The sequence below is a fragment of the Phaethon aethereus genome (assembly GCF_964289735.1).
Source record: "Phaethon aethereus genome assembly, chromosome: 2".
Taxonomy (NCBI): domain Eukaryota; kingdom Metazoa; phylum Chordata; class Aves; order Phaethontiformes; family Phaethontidae; genus Phaethon; species Phaethon aethereus.
The window spans coordinates 15,773,957-15,791,313 of record NC_138582.1 but is presented as its reverse complement, the minus strand read 5'-3'; the positions used below and the strand labels follow the sequence as shown (position 1 = coordinate 15,791,313).

The 17,357-nt window shown below is 41.2% G+C and overlaps 1 protein-coding gene across 1 annotated transcript in view; it reads right to left on the bottom strand.

Annotated features, from left to right (window-relative positions):
- Nucleotides 1-13,162, bottom strand: part of SAMD12 (sterile alpha motif domain containing 12) — a gene marked incomplete at its 5' end in the record, with an annotated part of 83,344 nt that extends 70,182 nt beyond the window's left edge. Inside the window, one exon of the mRNA XM_082015594.1 lies at nucleotides 12,983-13,162. Within this exon, the coding sequence (XP_081871720.1) occupies nucleotides 12,983-13,162 (180 nt within the window). The remainder of the gene's footprint in view (nucleotides 1-12,982) is intronic.
- Nucleotides 13,163-17,357: the final 4,195 nt, after the last annotated feature.

Genomic DNA, 17,357 nt, shown 5'->3' with positions numbered 1-17,357 from the left:
TCTCCCCTTCAAAAATACTGTTTAAAAACGAAACCCTTCCAATACTAAATTATTTCAACAGAGAGTACGGGAACATGAAACAACAGCTATGGAAAACAAAGCTGATAATTGTTCAGGGAAAAAAAAACTTTTCCGAAATAATCTGCTGCCAGTTACTATGGACAAATAACTACAGTTTACAAGACATAAAGTAGCCTTCCCTACAGAAAAAGAAAAGAGTAGTGACAGTTTAATAAGTATGAACCTTAACAAGCACTTCAGATTCTTCTACAGTCAACAATAAAGGTTTCAGGAAAGCTTAGTACATGGAATAACACTCTGTTTTTCTCATCAACTTCACAAATCACCATCTAATGCCGAAATACTGACAGTTAAACTATTTGTTCTTTAGGACAAACCTGAAAAACTGCAAAAAATTTGAGTGACCAAAAGAGAAGTAAGTTTGAGACAGTCTTATATCTGAAGGAAAACATACGATTGTGACAGTCTTTATCTCCAGAAAAAGTTTTTCTATTTAATCAGCGAGGATATTGATTATCTAAAAATACATCTTCAAATTTATACACAAGCTTTATTTAGATAAAAGACTGTATTGTCAGCATAGGTATGCTGAAGTTCAGTCACATCTACCTTTTCATAATGAAAACACATCCACAAAATCCTTCACAATCTAAAGTGTACTGCTAAGATTGAAAGCAATCAGCCTTGAATGAAAGATGAATTAATAGCAGTTCTAAAACCATTAGATACAGACTCTATTGTCATGCTTTTGTTTAAAGCAAGAGAAAAAAGGCAAAAAAAGTAGAGGGTGTGTAGGTCAGCAAAGTCATCAGTAGTTGATGGATGCACTTACGGACATTAGAGAAAAAAGGAAAATAGGCAGAACATAATACCCATTTATGAGATTCTCCATGTTAAGAAAGAAAAAAGGCCTCAAGATATGCAGTAATTCTACCTTGTTCAGAGCTGAAGGTTTTCTATTTTTAGATATGAATGTCAAGGACACATTTAACCCTAGAAGTGCAGCTTGATGCATCATCACAATATGCCTATGCCTAGACATTGGTAAAATTAGAAATATTCATTCTACAAGTACATCTTCTGAGAACAGCCCCTAACAGTAGTAACTATGATCTCTGGGTGAGGAACTAGGAAGTGTGGGAGATGGAAGAATTGATGCTCTGCTCTAGGCCATATTAACGACTGCTAGCAGTTGTGTGGCGACCTCCAGGTAGGCAAGAAATGTAATGTTTATGTTGTAAGAAATGGCCAATTTAACAGCTTCCTATAACCCAAAACTTGCCTTGGCAGAGGGGCCTTGCTCCCTCTCCCCAAGAGCCCCAGCTGCACACTCTAGCTGTTTCTACTGTTGCAGCTCTTAAGGTTGCAAGGAGAAGGGTCACATGTGTCAGCTGCTCTGGGACGTAAGATGGGCCGCAGCTGCGTCCTCAAACCCATGTTGAGCTTCTCCTGGTGCACACTCACAGTCAGAGCAGTGGGAAGCCCTAAGCAGATTCGGTTGGTTATCCAATCTGAATCAAACATAGGCAGGCTTTAGCAGCACAGCACCACAGGGACCAGGATCAGCATCTCCCATTTCAAGGCAACAGTTTGCAAAGCAAGACTGAATACTACATTAGTCTTAACTGGTTGTAGATAACTGACTCTAGTGAACTCTTTGCTCTCCATAGTGGGGTAGATGAGAAAAGATACAGGCTCTAGGTGAAGTTTGGCAGGTGAAGACTGAACTGGTAGCAGAAGATGGCTATATGTCAGTCTGTAGGGTCTCACAGGGCTGGCAGACCAAAGATGACAAGCTGGTGTACTTATAGAACAGGAAAAGATCACAAGTTTGCATGAACAAAACAAGAGGCAGTTCAAAAGCTAAAATAAGTAAATAGCCTAAAAAACAGAAGGTGATCTCTTCTCAAACTGTGGATTTGTTGAAGGAATTGGATTCACATTCCCTAATGTCTTAAAGGGAAATTACTTGTGATGTTTGATGCCGCTGCCACCACCACCAGCATTCATCTTTTCTAAGTGCCGAAGGCCTCAGCTGCACACTAACATTGACATCTCCCAAATTCAAAAAACATACTGTTATACTGCTTCCTCCCTCCCTTTGATCTCCCATTGCAAACTTACAACACTTCTTATAGTTTAAGAGTCTGTCATACTCGGATATCATTTTTAGTTTTGAACTAACCCTGCAAATGCCCAGAGTGGTTAATGACAATATAAAAGCACCCCATCAACACAACTAGAAGCACAGAAGTACTAGAAATAGGACACAGGCACTTAAAGCCATCCCCAGGCTGAATCACTACTTCCAAGATTCACTTAATGGCATCACAGCCAAGGAAACACCACGCTACTTACAAATCAGTTGGTCAAAAAAATTAAAGAGGGAGAGGGAAGAACTGTGTCTCATTATTAAACATGACATTCGACTTACCTTCTGCTTGCCCCACTGATAGTACACAGCATCACAGAAAATGTCTGCTTTAACATTTGTAGGTTGTTTCCCCGCTCCCTGCAGTGGCACATCAGCCACACAATAATCTGCAGCTGACTGTGGAGTAGAGATAAAACAGAAACACTTCTGACTGGGGAGGTTTAGATTGGATATTACGAAAAATGTCTTTACTGAGAGAGTGGTCAAGCATTGGAACTGGCTGCCTAGGGAGGTGGTGGAGTCACCATCTGTGGAGGTGTTCAAAAAAGGTGTAGACGTGGCACTTCGGGACATGGTTTAGTGGGCATGGTGGTGTCAGGCTGACGGTTGGACTTGATGATCTCAGAGGTCTTTTCCAAACTTAACAATTCTATGATTCTATGACTGAAGTCCACACTCAGAAATAGCTAAAAACAACTAGTATTTGCAAAGTATGAAGTGAAAGCATACTGAAAAGCCTCCTTGATTTCAGAGGTCGCTATTGCTGGCATTTCTGCAGTGCGTAGCAGCCCCAAATGAGACAAGACACCCCTCAGAGCCAAACTCCTAGCACACTCTCATAAAGGTAGTGCCCATCCACCAAATAATTCCAGTTGAAATCAGAGGCATGGCACAGACAAAGCAACAGTGGATGCCTTCACCACTACCCACCACGGAAAATAGCTGGAGAATCTGTCCCATGGAGAGTAATGGGAACAGGCAGCAAATGTGCTGCTGCACTTGTTATTATCGGGGAGCCTAATCAAGCCCAGTTTTCAGGGACACATTGCAGAGCTTTTGGACAATCAATTTTACACACATACGCATGCGGAAGACAAAATTTTGGTAGCAAATTTATTCCAAATCTCAGTTTTCTACTGAAACAAGAGTTTTACCTGGTCCTAATTATCATACGGTTGAAAAAAAATGAGCCACAGAGCAAGAACTTCACTTCTAGTGAAGAGCGACAGGCTTCTGAAGTCCAAGACCATTTAGAAGAAAGGGGAAAAATGAAACGCTCCACTCATTTCCTTTTAATCCAAAAGACAGACTTTTTTCCAGATTAAGCAGTATTTCCTTGCCAGAAGATCATCTTGAACACAGAATAGACCAGTTCCATGTATATTGCTACGTGTTCAAAGTATGATTTTTGAGATGAATGCAGCTTCTGAAATACATTCTCCTAACACAAGGTTTCGTGTCCATCAGACATTAACAACCATTTCAACATCAAACGCAGAGTCTGGTTAGCTAGTAAGACAGAGGACAGAACTGAGTTTGAGATCTGAATCCCTAAACTCAAGCATCATTTGCAGTCCCCAAAGCGCAGACAGATTCAGCTGAACAGTGCTCACTTCAGACGGGAGTCTGATCCCTCTCTACGCCCCTCTGAGCACACTGACTAGATCTCCACCAAATGTAATAGGAATTTAGGCACCTAGCTTACACTTAGACATTAATTTAAGGTGCCCTCATCAGCAAGCTCAATTCTATCCACAGGGGAAGACAGATTCCACTCTGCCCCAGGCCACCCTTTTCCAGACTCTCCTGATGAAATCCCTTCCCTCCTTAGCACACCTCTGCAATGAGGGAAAGCCTGACAGGTTGATAACACAAGAAACGCCCTTCAGACATTATCAAGGCGATTACAGTCCCACACCCCTTTTGTGATTGTGACACATTTCACTACCAGTGCTCAGCAATTATGTTATTTTTCAAAATGGAAAAGAAAAAAGTTCCTACTATGTAGAGAGGAAGGTGGAATACAGCAACTGATGATCAGTTCTGTCAGAAGTGTCCAGCAAACACATGTGGCAGATTAATTAAATTATTGTTATAACTCAGATGAGATGCACTATTTGCAGAACCCGCAGCACCAGCAGTGGAGCATTAAACTGTTTTCCCATTTTAAATGCTAAATGGGTTTTATAATATATCTTGTAATTCCTCTAATCACAATGCTATTATTTTCTTTATGGGGCGATTCTATACTTTTCCTTCCCCATCAACACAGCTCTGTCATTAAAGTACTGCTTTATTTTTGAAGCAATCTCTGTGAAGTCCTTAAAGTAGCTTCAAAGTGGAAAGCAGAGGCTTTGAGCAGCTTCAGAACGAGGCAAGCAGCAGAACTGGCACTGTAAGTACATTATGCATCCACACACAGTATGAATTGCTTTTTCCTCTAAAAGCCGCTCCATCTTTTTATCTATATTTCTTTTTCTCCAAAGAGAAGTTCTTTTAAATAATGTGTCTGTGTCTACATGTGTCTATAGTATTAGACATCCCACTTATTTCTAGAGTGCCAAAACCAGCTTTTTACTGCTTATGTTTGCTCATACATACTGCAATTCCTGCTCCTTTTCACGCTAGTGTAATGGGAATGAACAACAAATTTCACATCGATAGCTTGCACAGGACAACAGGAGCCAGAGCAGCCTACATTTCCCTCCTTATGCTCCCCCAGCTGCCTCTTTGTAACCATCTGCTCTCGCCTGCCCTGTACGAGGACTGCATCCGCAGCAGAAACCACCACTTAGCCGCCCAGTTGTCCAGGGAAGGGGTCAGGAAGGCCAGGCCCCAATGCAACTGAACTTGGCAAAGGATGCAAAGAATAATAAGAAGGGCTTCTACAGGTATGCCAGCCAGAAAAGGAAGGTCAAAGAAAGTGTATCTCCCTTGATGAGCAAGACTGGCAAACTGGTAACAACAGATGAGGAGAAGGCTGAGGTACTCAGTGACTTCTTTGCCTCAGTCTTCACTGGCAGTCTCTCTTCCCACACCTCTCGAGGTGTTGGACTGCGAGGCATGGATGGGAGGAGCAAAGTCCCTCCCACTGTAAGAGAAGAGCAGGTTCCAGACCACCTGAGGAACCTGAACGTGCACAAGTCTAAGGGACCTGATGAGATACATCCCAGAGTCCTGAGGGAATTGGCTAATGTAGCTGCCAAGCCACTCTCCATGATATCTGAAAAGTCATGGCAGTCAGGGGAAGTCCCCAGTGACTGGAAAAAGGGAAACACTGCATACATTTTCAAAAGGGGTAACAAGGAGAACCCTGGGAACTACCAACCTGTCAGCCTCACCTCTGTGCCTGGGAAGATCATGGAACTGATCCTCCTAAAAGCTCTGCTAAGGCACATACAGGGCAGGGAGGTGATCTGAGACAGCTTCACTTTGGCTTCACCAAGGACAAGTCCTGCCTGACCAACACAGTGTCCTTCTAGGATGGAGTGACCACATCAGAGGACAAGGGAAGAGCTACCAATGTCATCTATCTGGACTTCTGTAAGGCCTTTGACATGGTCCCCCACAACACCCTTCTGTAGAGAGAGATGGATTTGATGGGTGGACTGTTGGGTGGATGAGCAATTGGTGGATGGTCACATCCAGAGGGTAGTGGTCATTGGCTCAATGTCTAGATGGAGATGGGTGATGAGTGGTGTCCCTCAGGGGTCTGTACTGGGACCAGTACTCTTTAATATCTTCATCAAGGACATAGACAATGGCATCAAGTGCACCCTCAGCAAGTTTGCACCAAGCTGAGTGGTGCAGCTGACACGTCTGATGGACAGGAGGCCATCCAGAGGGACCTGGACAAGCTCAAGGAATGGGCCTATGTGAACTTCATGAGGTTCAACAAGGCCAAGTGCAGGGTCCTGCACCTGGGTCAGGGCAACCCCCGGTATCACTACAGGCTGGGGGATGAAGGGATTGAGAGCAGCCCTGCCGAGAAGGGCTTGGGGGTCCTGGGGCATGAAAAGCTGGACATGAGCCAGTGATGGAAGCTCACAGCCCAGAAGGCCAACCATATCCTGGGCTACATCCAAAGAAGCGTGGCCAGCAGGTCAAGGAAGGTGATTGTGCTCCTCTACTCTGCTCTGTTGATACCCAATCTCGAGTCCTGCGTCCAGCTCCGGAGTTCTCAGCACAGGAAAGACATGGACCTGTTGGAGCAGGTCTAGAGGAGGCCACAAAAATGATCAGAGAGATGGAACAGCTCTGCTGTGAGGACAGGCTGAGAGAGTTGGGGTTGTTCATCCTGGAGAAGAGAAGGCTCTGGGGAGACCTTATTGCAGCCTTTTCAGTACTTAAAGGGGGCCTATAAGAAAAATGGGTACAAACTTTTTAGCAGCGCCTGTAGCAATGGGACAAGGGGTGATGGTTTTAAACTAAAAGAGGGCAGGTTTCAACTAGATTTACGGAAGAAATTTTTGACAATGAGGGTGGTGAAACCCTGGCCCAGGTTGCCCAGAGAGGTGGTAGATGCCCCATCCCTGGCAACATTCAAGGTCAGGTTGGACGGAGCTCTGAGCAACCTGATCGAGTTGAAGATGTCCCTGCTCATTAGAGGTACGTTCCAACCCAAACTATTTTGTGATTCTATGATAAAGCATGCTTGTATAGATGAATTTTATAAAGGAACCCTTTAAGTAGTTTGGAAGGTCAGTTGATAGTGGTCTTTGCATGTAAACTTCATCTGCTCTACTTATACCCATCTGAAGAGCCAAGCATTAGTCTGAGCTAATTATTTTGACTTCCTATGAGGAGAAACAAGAGAAGCAATAGGAAAATAATCCAATCGTTTGATGGGAGGTGAACGAGAAGGAAATTAATAATGGTCCTCTGCAGATGGCCTTCTTTTCCCCTCACTGTCCTGGGCAGAACAGAACAAACTAACTCAGGCAAGATCTCCCACTTACACACACTGCTGTCAAGACAGATGATATTTCAGAATCCCCAGGCATGCAGTCAGGGTGGACAGGATCAACAGGGGAAGCCAGATCTTTTATGGTGAATGTAGAAACCTTGCTGCAAAAACGCGGACCTTCACATTACACTATTTATAAAAGAAATGGATGATATAACAATGGGGAAAAACATGCTGCAGCAAGAATACACTTGGATTCTGAATCAGGCATTTGTCCTCCTATGATAAACTGAATTACAGGACCAACAGAGAGAAATGTTTCTTGTTTTCCTAGCTTGTGACAATGTAAATTCTGAACCAAGCAACTATATTCTGCACTACAGGTAGGGTTACTCAAGCACTTCATTCACACCAGTAAATCCCCAGAGTGATAAAAAAAAAATATCAGTCTCAGCTGCTTGAATCGTACAGGGTCACCCAGCACTCCTGTTTCACTGCTCAGGATAGAAGGTTTGTTCACAGCACAGTTCTGAAAATTCAACTTCAGCCAGAGGTCACAATCATAAATGATAGGCTGAGAGAAGAAAGAAATACATACACATCAGACATTTCAGCCCCCAATTTAGTCACCTGAAAGCAAGACAGCATGAATACTTATAACTATACAACACATGAAAGAAAAAGTCTACTGAAAATTAAGGTAGAAGTGAGCACACTAATTACTGTGTATTACTAACAATCACAGAATGAGACTTTAGAAATGCACACTGCCCTGAAGTGTAATTATTTCAGCTAACATTAACATTCATCAAATATTTTTAAATCCACTGCAGACATACTGTACACTCAGATTCTGTAGCTATTTTTGTAGTCATAAAAGAGACCCAATGCAATAAGTGGTGTTCTAGCACTATTGCAGTTAAAGAGTAGGGAGAGAAAGAAAAGAATTAAAAAATAAAATAAAAAAAAAAAAAATCACACACCATATCTATCGGCTCTCGTTTTGGTGACCTGATGTGGGCATTGGTAATCTGTTAACTACTTCACCACAAAAATCAACTAAGAAAAGCAAACTTTCTGTCAGTAAAGTAACATTCCACCATCTAAGGTCAGTACCTCCACTGGGACACATGTAAAGGTCTGCAATTCAAACACCCTCCCACCCTGCCGCACAAGTTTAAAGCAAAACATGGAGGAGTGGAACCGCCCAGCCGGGGTTACGCTGAACCTTGACTTCACATGCGAAACGTTTGTTAGCTTCAGCCCATCCAGTCTGGTTCTTGTTCACATATCCTGTGGCCACCAGAAGTTTCACAAGACGGGGACAGTTGGATGACAAAGCAAAACATTAGAACCTCATTGCCCCAGTTCAGTGGCCATTGGTGTTTTTCGACCAATTGCAAAAAAAGAAGAAAAAAAAAAAAAAGAGGGGGGGAGGGGAGAGGGGACAGATAAAATGGTCTTAGCAAACCAAGAAGCTATGCTGATAAATGTGTACATTCCATCATATTCATCACCAGGACCACTGCTTGGCAAATACTGTCTTTCCCATCCAACCCATTTTATAAGCTTGACCAAAAAGGATAAATGCTATGAAGCAGAAGCCACTGATTAAAAAACCTGGAGAATTCTTCTAGATTACTTTTTCTATTCTCTCATTAGAGAACAGTACCAGGACATTTTCTTTTTTCTTTTATTTAAAAGAACTGACAAAACACTTTCATATTTCTAGGATAAATTTTATAACACCCTTATTACTCAGAAGCCTCACTCCTTTGTGCTTGGACATTTCATCACACTTCTGACACACACAGCGAGTGCTCCCCAAGCAAGCAGAACTCCCCAGGAAGCCAGAGGAGCTGCTTCCATCCTCATCAGTCCTGAGCTGGGCCCAGTAAGCAGAGATAAATTCTCATCCTCTTGTTACTGAGTTCAGTCAGGCCTTCAGTGTTGTTTGATATAATTGTGGAAAAAAAAGTGGATTTTTTAAGAAAGCAAAAGCAACCAAAAGCATTAATGAGCTACACTACAATAAAAAGTATAGTCTGTGTCTATATAGCACTTGCCAAGAGAAGGCAAAATAAAAACCCATCTCAGTTCATTTATCAGTTTCTTTTCATAGTTTTCATGAACTTTTTAAAGGACTGTTAATTTGTCTCTGAGTCAGATAAAACACCTGCCATTGCTAACATAAGATAAAAAGTCTAACTGTAGTGGTTACCATTAAAAAGCCTTTATTATTTACTACTGCTGCTACCACATAATGAGACAAAGTGTGTCACCAGATACGCACACCTTACTTAGGAATCATAACTCCCTGAATAAATAATCTTTTTCTAGTAAGTGACAGACCAGATTTGGGTCTCATGCTCACAATGAACGGGGCTTTATGGGTGCAACATGTTGGAAGCCTTGATAAAAGTTAATACATCTGTAAGAGATAATTTTCTGAATCTTGTTAGGAAACTCGCCTTCTGTTAAAGCCTATACTCAGAGAAGTACAGGACTTCAAAAGTATAGCAAAACTTGAAATTTTTCTTAATGGAACCCTACATGTCCTGACTCATTGTGTTTATCTAGAGATAACCACGATATTAAAAACAAACAGACCAGACATAAGAGCCAGAAGGAGCATTTTAATGAAAAAAGATAAGAAATCCAGAAAACACCTACAACAGAGGTTAGATGTAGGTGATGTTAGTTAAAGAAATAACATATATTTAAAAAATGCCTATTAAAAACCATCCTTGCTTTTGCCAGTGAAGCCTTCTGTTCTGTAAAAGTGTCTGCTCAACTGCTTGAACATTTTTATATACCACGAATACTGAAAAATCCATTATTGATCAAGAAAGTGTGTATATTTGTATACATAAATACATACTTTAAAATAAATATATAAACCAAAACCCCTAAGTATTTCTACAATTTATATAATTTCCTTAATTTGTATTATATCCTGTATGTTATCAGAGTCTCACTGGATTATGCTCATCAGTTTAAATATGAATAATCTTGGCCTTTTCTGGACTTGCTCACATTTGTAAAAAGGTGGTTCCTTAGGGAACCAGCTGCGGGAGACTAAGATCATTGTTCCATTTTCCATTAAAATCCTACCTCCGTCAGCCTATAAAAATTAAATTCCATACTCATCAGGAACTTCTAAATGAGTGATCCTTCACTCACGCTACACTTTCTACTGTCCACACCCCAAATATAGAATGAAACATTTATACTCCCCTATTTATGTTACAGTAGCTGCATAAAAAGGAACTTTAAATCCATCTGTAGCCGATGGATTTACGAGTTACTACTGTTCTGCAAGTTCACAGCTGAGGACAGAAAAAGAAGGACAGGACACACTTCGTTAGAAAAGGGGTTTTGTTTGTTTCTTTGGACAGCAGAACCTTAAAGCAGTCAGGGGTTTAAAGTGCTGGAATTGGTCCCAATGAAGACAAATTAGAAAGCTGAAAGCAGAGAAGGTCTATAAGGTGTCTTAAATTGGATGGTCTATAAGGTATCTTAAATTGCATTCAATACATTGCATTGCTTTGTGCAATGTAAGTCTTACTACTGTGGATATGAGGTATGTGTTAGTATTATTTTAATACATAGAATTGCAAAGAAACCTTTTTAAAAACAGCTGAGCAATGAGGAAATATAAAACAAATGGATCTGCCCACAATCTTTTATTTACAACACTTTCTTCTATTCCTGCTCAACTTTCCACTGTACAGATATGATTGCATGGATAAAGTTTCATAATGACAGCTTAATTCAACTCCTGAAGCCACACAAGTTACAAACCCAACTCTATAGTCACATTTTAAGAGGATAAAGCAAACCAATTTTTAAACTTAAGGCAGAGCAAGCCCTAAAAGACGGGACACCTCAGGCTATAGCATGTGAATCCAAATGAAAAACATCACTAAGTTAATACCACATATAAAAAGCAAAGTTACTAACATGGCAGCAGTGCGTTCAGAAAAACACTCCACTTCATTACCTTGATACTATTATGCCAGGCTTACTCCATCAAGCAAAATGTTTTGTTTGGTGGTTGGTTTGTTTTTAAATCTGAAGCATGCCCAACTTTCTAAATAAAGCTACTGCAATCAGATGTAGGAAACCAATAGTTGATTTCACTACTTTGAGAGCACTGCACTTCCCCACTTCCCCTCCTCCCCAGCTATCTCCAGCAGGGACAGCCTTGGAAATGGTTTTCTATTCATCAATCCAACAAGTACAGCTCTGACAGTGGAAACAGGCTCCATTACATTAAATCACAGATATATTTCATCCTTATTTTCCACTAGGATAAGCCTTTTGCGAGCAAAGACAAGCTGGATCTGACTGTGTTCCATGTTAACTACACATGAGCCCCTTCTCAATTGGAAGCCCCATTGCGTCATTTAGCTTCTTCACATCCAAGCTTGTAAAATCTCCTCTGAGCTTAACATACCTCCTCAGCTTTCAATACAGGGCAGATTTTCATCTGGTGATGTTGAAACACAGGCAGGGTTAGTGTGCCTTTGTCTACAAAAAGCTGGGTAAATGCATGATTATAGAACCATAGAATAGTTTGGGTTGGAAGCTTTGTCTCAAAACCCATCCAAAATTTGGTGGTCTTGATACCAAATGGATGATTTAAAGCACTAAGCACAAACCTGTTCTCAAAGGGTTCAAGAGAAGTCAGCAACATTCTTGATAATTGGCCACAAAACAGACTGCCAGTAGCAGTGATTTTGATCAATGCCGTCCTGTACTGGATCTAGTTCAATGACTTAAGACAGAATGAAATGAGTTTAAATTGTACTCATTTAAAACTAGATATTTTAGATAAAAATCAGAATGGAGAATTCACACCGAGCCTTTATTGTCAAGGATACTGCTCAAAACGTTTAATGCTATTGTGTTCTAAAAGTGAAATACATCACGACTGTATGTGTATTATTTGTTAGATTTATGGTACTGATGACAGTATGGAATACTCTTATTTGTTCAGTCATTGAATTAATTGTTATTGCCTTTTTTGAACCTTTAAAAAAAAGATACTCATTTTATTTGCTCTATTAACTCCTAAAGTGTCAGACTCAGTAAAAACTCAATTTTCCACTCTGCAGAAATCACTCACAAAACCCTGGTTTTAGGCCTTTAAAGGTCAAAAAGACTAATAAGGCTTTTAAAGAATCTCTCCCAATTTTATTGTAAACATTCTCTTATTTTTCATTCTAGTTAAAAACGTATCTGACAAATTATTGTCCTACACCCAAAGCATGTGGAGCGCACACATTCACCTGCACTTGGTAGTCATGTTTGCTGCACACAAACAAGAAACAGCAGCTTATGAATGAGAACAGACACTTCATTTGTCCTTAGGAATTCACCTCTGAAGTATGTTTATTCACTGACATACCAGACACGGAAGAATTGACCTGGTATTTTACCTAAAATTAGTTAACAGTTTATTAAACTCAGTCACCCATATAAAAATCCGTATATCCATATACCTATAGAACCTTTCTCTTCCTTTACCTGCCCCAGGAAAAATAAACAAGCAAACAAAAAAAACCTCAAAGAAAACATATCTATTCCCACTCTGGTTGTTACCCAAGTCATTTGGGAAAAAAAAGTCTCCACAGTGCCTGAAAAAAACAGATATTGCATTATTTTAATTATCTTCATCTAGAGAAAAATAAAATAATGCAATGTCCAAGACATGTGTCAGCTAAAACTCTACAGCTATACCTTGCTTCCGTAATACCCACTTCCTCAGACTGTTACTTTAGCATCTTTGTATGTCTTTAACAGGATGATAAATGCTTTTTAAGCAGTAGCCAGGACTTCAAGAAGCCTGGATTCTCTAAGACTCACCAAAATAATAAGAACCCAGTCCTACCTACCTTAGATATTTCTGGCTCCGCTTGTTGTCTCTTGGGTGTCTCTTTTGACTCAGGCCCTTTTGGAGTACTAGTGTTCTTAGAGGGCGATTCAACTCCTTCACCTTCAAGTTGCAGATTAATACCTTCTGTGGCGACAGGGTGATCAATACCATTTGGATTCAGATTGCAATGGATAGCTGGGAAAAAAATATGAGACAGAAATCACTGCTTAGGGAATAAGAATCTGATGTTACAAACATTTATCATAAAGTACTAAGAATTGCCATGTGGTAACCAGAGCTATGTCAGATCATGGCAAAAGAACTGTCTGTGGCTTGACATGGGCTCAGGGTGAGATATTTGTGAAAGAAAATCAGAAGCAATGCAGCATTGTAAAAGGCTATTTTAGTCCAAGCTACTGCGCTGAACTGTGTTCTGCTGGATTCACTACAGCATCCAAGACCCTCAACTTTCACTACAGCATCCAAGACCCTCAAGCTTTTACTAGGATAGGACAATATATCCCATGTATTCATCGTTCAGCCATACCTTTTTTCTTTCCTAGGCAAGCAAGTTGAAGTTTTTCTATTACATTTTCAATTACTACAACACTCTAAGTCCTAAACAATGTGGAATAAGTAAGCTGTGCACAGCAAGTCGGTCTCTGCACAGAGTAATGGCTTACCCAGCTGATTATCTCTCCTTCAGCACTTTGTACCACTGCAAATTACCACCTACACCATCCTAACAACCAAGAGGGATGTACTCTCCAGGAGCATATAATGAGGTGTGGACTAATGACAGCAGAATAAGGAAAGCAGCCGGAGGAAAAAAATAAAACAAATGCAAACCATACCACAGAAACGCACATTTAGAACTATGGTAGCAGTTTAATCGTTCTCTGTCCAAAATGTCACAGTTCCACCACTCACATAGCGAGTAGCCTTAACAACCTTCTTGGCACGTGTAGCAATTTTAAAATGATCCTGAGGCAACTTCCCCTCCACACAACCATCCGATTTTTGCCTTCATGTTCCTGGGTAACTGCGCTACTTTTAGTGCAACTCATAATTAATAGTCCCAACTTCCCCTGTATGCAAAAGAACATTGCTCAGATATTGTGGTGCAATGTTTGACAGACCTGAATAGAAACCCAAAACACAATGTAAAGTCAAAATAAAAGCTGCCCTTGCTTAGCTTAGAAGCAAAGGGTGGGGAGCAGGGGAAGGAATCAGAACTGCCAACTTCTACCAGCTACCGATCAGCCCTTGAAAGCCTCTCACAGGAAATGGGCTCAAGCTGCCAGAGAGGCAAAGGGTCCTTCAACTACAACACCTTTTGAAAATCCATTCACCTTAAATCCCAGTCTTAACTGAAAACTTCGAGCCTAAATTGCAGCACTTCCTTGGTGCAGAATTAAAGCAGAGGCCAAAAAGTTGGCCTTTTCTCCTCAGGATTTTTAAAAACATCCAGATATTTGTAAAAGATAAGTGCTCTGTCCAAGTGCTACAGTACCCCTATCTGCAAGCGAGGGATGGAAACATCTCCTGCTTTCAAGTTAAAGGAACATTATGAAGGATAGTTAGTTAACAACACTGAGTGATGGAAAGCAGTAAAGAACTGCAACATGTTTTATTACAAATTGCAGGCATTTTGTATAGAAGAATAGAAAAATATGTCACTGGCCCACAGAAAACTGGTAAATGAAACTGAAAATGGGAAGGGAACTAAATTCCAGTCTCACTGTGACTAGCTGTAAAGGATTAGTCCTGGACTTCTTTTACAAGTATGTAAAGGAGAGCCCTCTCCAGAGAGTCAATTCTTAGCAGACAGCATGAGAGTAAGAGGAATCACTAGACTACATCACGTCCAGAGCTGAGCCCTACAGAGACCTCCTTCTGGAGAAGGAAACAGAAGAGATGAAGGATGCAGAGCTTCTGGAGGTGAAACAGTGTTTCTATTGGCCACCCCAGGGACCACCCCAGAAGAAGGATTTCCAGATAAAAATTCCTTCTTTCTCAAAAGGCATCCTCCATCTGCTTAGGCCTTGCATAGAGAGTTGCGGTTTTGCTTTAAAAGCACTGAAAACCCTCTGAGAAGTTTTTTGGGAACTCCTGAGTTTCCCCTTCAGGGACCAATTTCTCAAAAACAAGAGTATTTTTTATTTTAATAGGGAAAAAAGCACATAAGGAAAAGGGGTCTGCAGCAGTTTGTGTAGCTTGTTGTTCTCATCTGTCATCTTTCTGTTTCATTTTAGTAGGGCAAGCATCTGCAATTTCTTTCTGATACCCAGAGAGCTTGCTTCAGAGCCTCATTTCCCAAACCAACACTAAGAACCAACCACTTCCCTAAGTCTAGCTGCTGCTCTGCTTGCAAATCTCTTTCTTCCCTGTTTCAAACCAATTCTGTAGCTTGGCTGAAGACAACGCAAAACCATTCTAGCATTGCCTCTCACTGGTGAGGAGGGAAAAATAGATGACTGTCTTCAAGTCACTCCTTTCCTCCTACTGGTTTTCCCAACCACACCACTGAGTCAATCCAAAGCATAAATACTTAAACATTAACAATGTTAGTAGAGGCATTTCCTAACTTTTGAGTCCTTTATTTCTAGGTACACTCTATACCTACCCCCTCCTGGATTTTGCTTTTGTCATGGCTACAAGACTATGATGGAACTGAACTTGAACACAGCTGCTGCTCAGTTTTTCCCTTGCAGGACCTCTCTGTGTCAGAGAAAATGCAAAATCTTTTTTACTTCTGCAGTGAAGCCAACAGGCTTCACCTGCTCTGGCTACATGGCCACGATGGAGAGGTATCCAGAAGCTGCCAAGCTGTTATGATGAAGGGAGTCTTTAGGGCTTTTAAGCTCCCATGGGAGGTTTCAAAGAGATACTATTTTGTGGTTTATATTTACATCAGTGTGTCTTAAGATACCAAAAAATTATCTCCTAGATCATATCCACCTATCATTATCTCTCCTCTACATCATATTTACCTACCTGAAGGAAACAAGTAATTACTAATAACTACTTTGCTTATCCACCAGACCACAGAAAAGATGGATGTGATCCACCAAGACTTTTTCCAGCCCAGTGAGGATGGAAACTGTTCTGTTAGTAGCCAAACTAATTCCCTCCTTGACAAAAAGAGGCAGATATCCTAACGAACCTGTAGAAGTATTCCCAGCGCACCCTGCTCCAGCAAGGGCTGGAAATTAGCAGTGAAAGACACTTGGTACGGAGTGTGGTCCATAAAAATCCCTCCAACGGTCTTCTGCAAGGGTCCTGCCTAGCTGAACAGGATGACTCCTACATACATCTTTGAAACGCTAACACACATCTGCAGCACCCAGAAACAGGCAGGTTTTGGCTGTCGGCCCCCTCCCAGTGCTCACTAGAGAGAAATCAAAAAACACAGTGGGACTTAACACTGCCTGGAAGAACACTGCCAACAGCAAGCTTCCTGTGGATTGCAACTCCTCCCTTCCCACTGCCCCCAGAAAACACAGATTAGGGAGGAGGGTGGCAGGGGATGGACAAGGAAAGCCTACTCAGTTACAGCATTGATTTACCATGCATTACAGGGAGCAAGTGATCCAGATTTCAGATAACACGGTAGCATAAGCATCACCTGGATGGCTCAAAGAAATAAATCACATGGCAAGATGCTGCTTGACTCTTAGCCCATCATTCTCCATCATGAGTAATGAATGTTAGTGCTGTTTAAGCAATCCTTTATACTGGGTTCCTTCAGGATACAAAAGAGAAAGATTAGAGAGGCTAGTAGCAATTACATACATGCCCATTACCTCGTTATTGAATAGAGGTGACTGGTTAAAAGAAACAGTCTGCCTCAGGAAAGACTTTTCCAAGGTTGCTGATGGGAGGGGGAACTTTTTTTATTTCATTATATTTAGTTCTTCTGTCTCCTTCTCCCCCATCACAGCCCTAGCTTACCATACACCTGGACTGAATCTGTTCCTTACAGAGGCACATCTAGAACAAGAGCCTTAGCACAGGGAGAAAGTAGACTGAAGGGCAGGAGGAAAAAAAAAAACCAAAACAAAAACAAAACAGAGGTGAGGATAAGTGTCTCAGTCACTTGGCAAGGCTAATCTCCCTTTGTCATAAGCCATCTTCAGGTAGCCAGCTCTATTGTTTTCCCCTACTGCTGCCTCCAACTCTCAGCTACAGGGAGGGTAAGAAGGAAAGAGTATTTGCCTGCAGGAGTCTGTTCTTTCCTGTTACCACGCAGAAATCTGTATTTCCATCTCTGTGGCAGACAGAGGTGGAGCTCTTGCCTCCTTTTAAATGTCAATACAAACCATAATTGCACCCTTTCAAGATTTGTTAAAAGGGGGGAAGAGGTCAAGGTTTGGTCAATAATACTCTTTTCT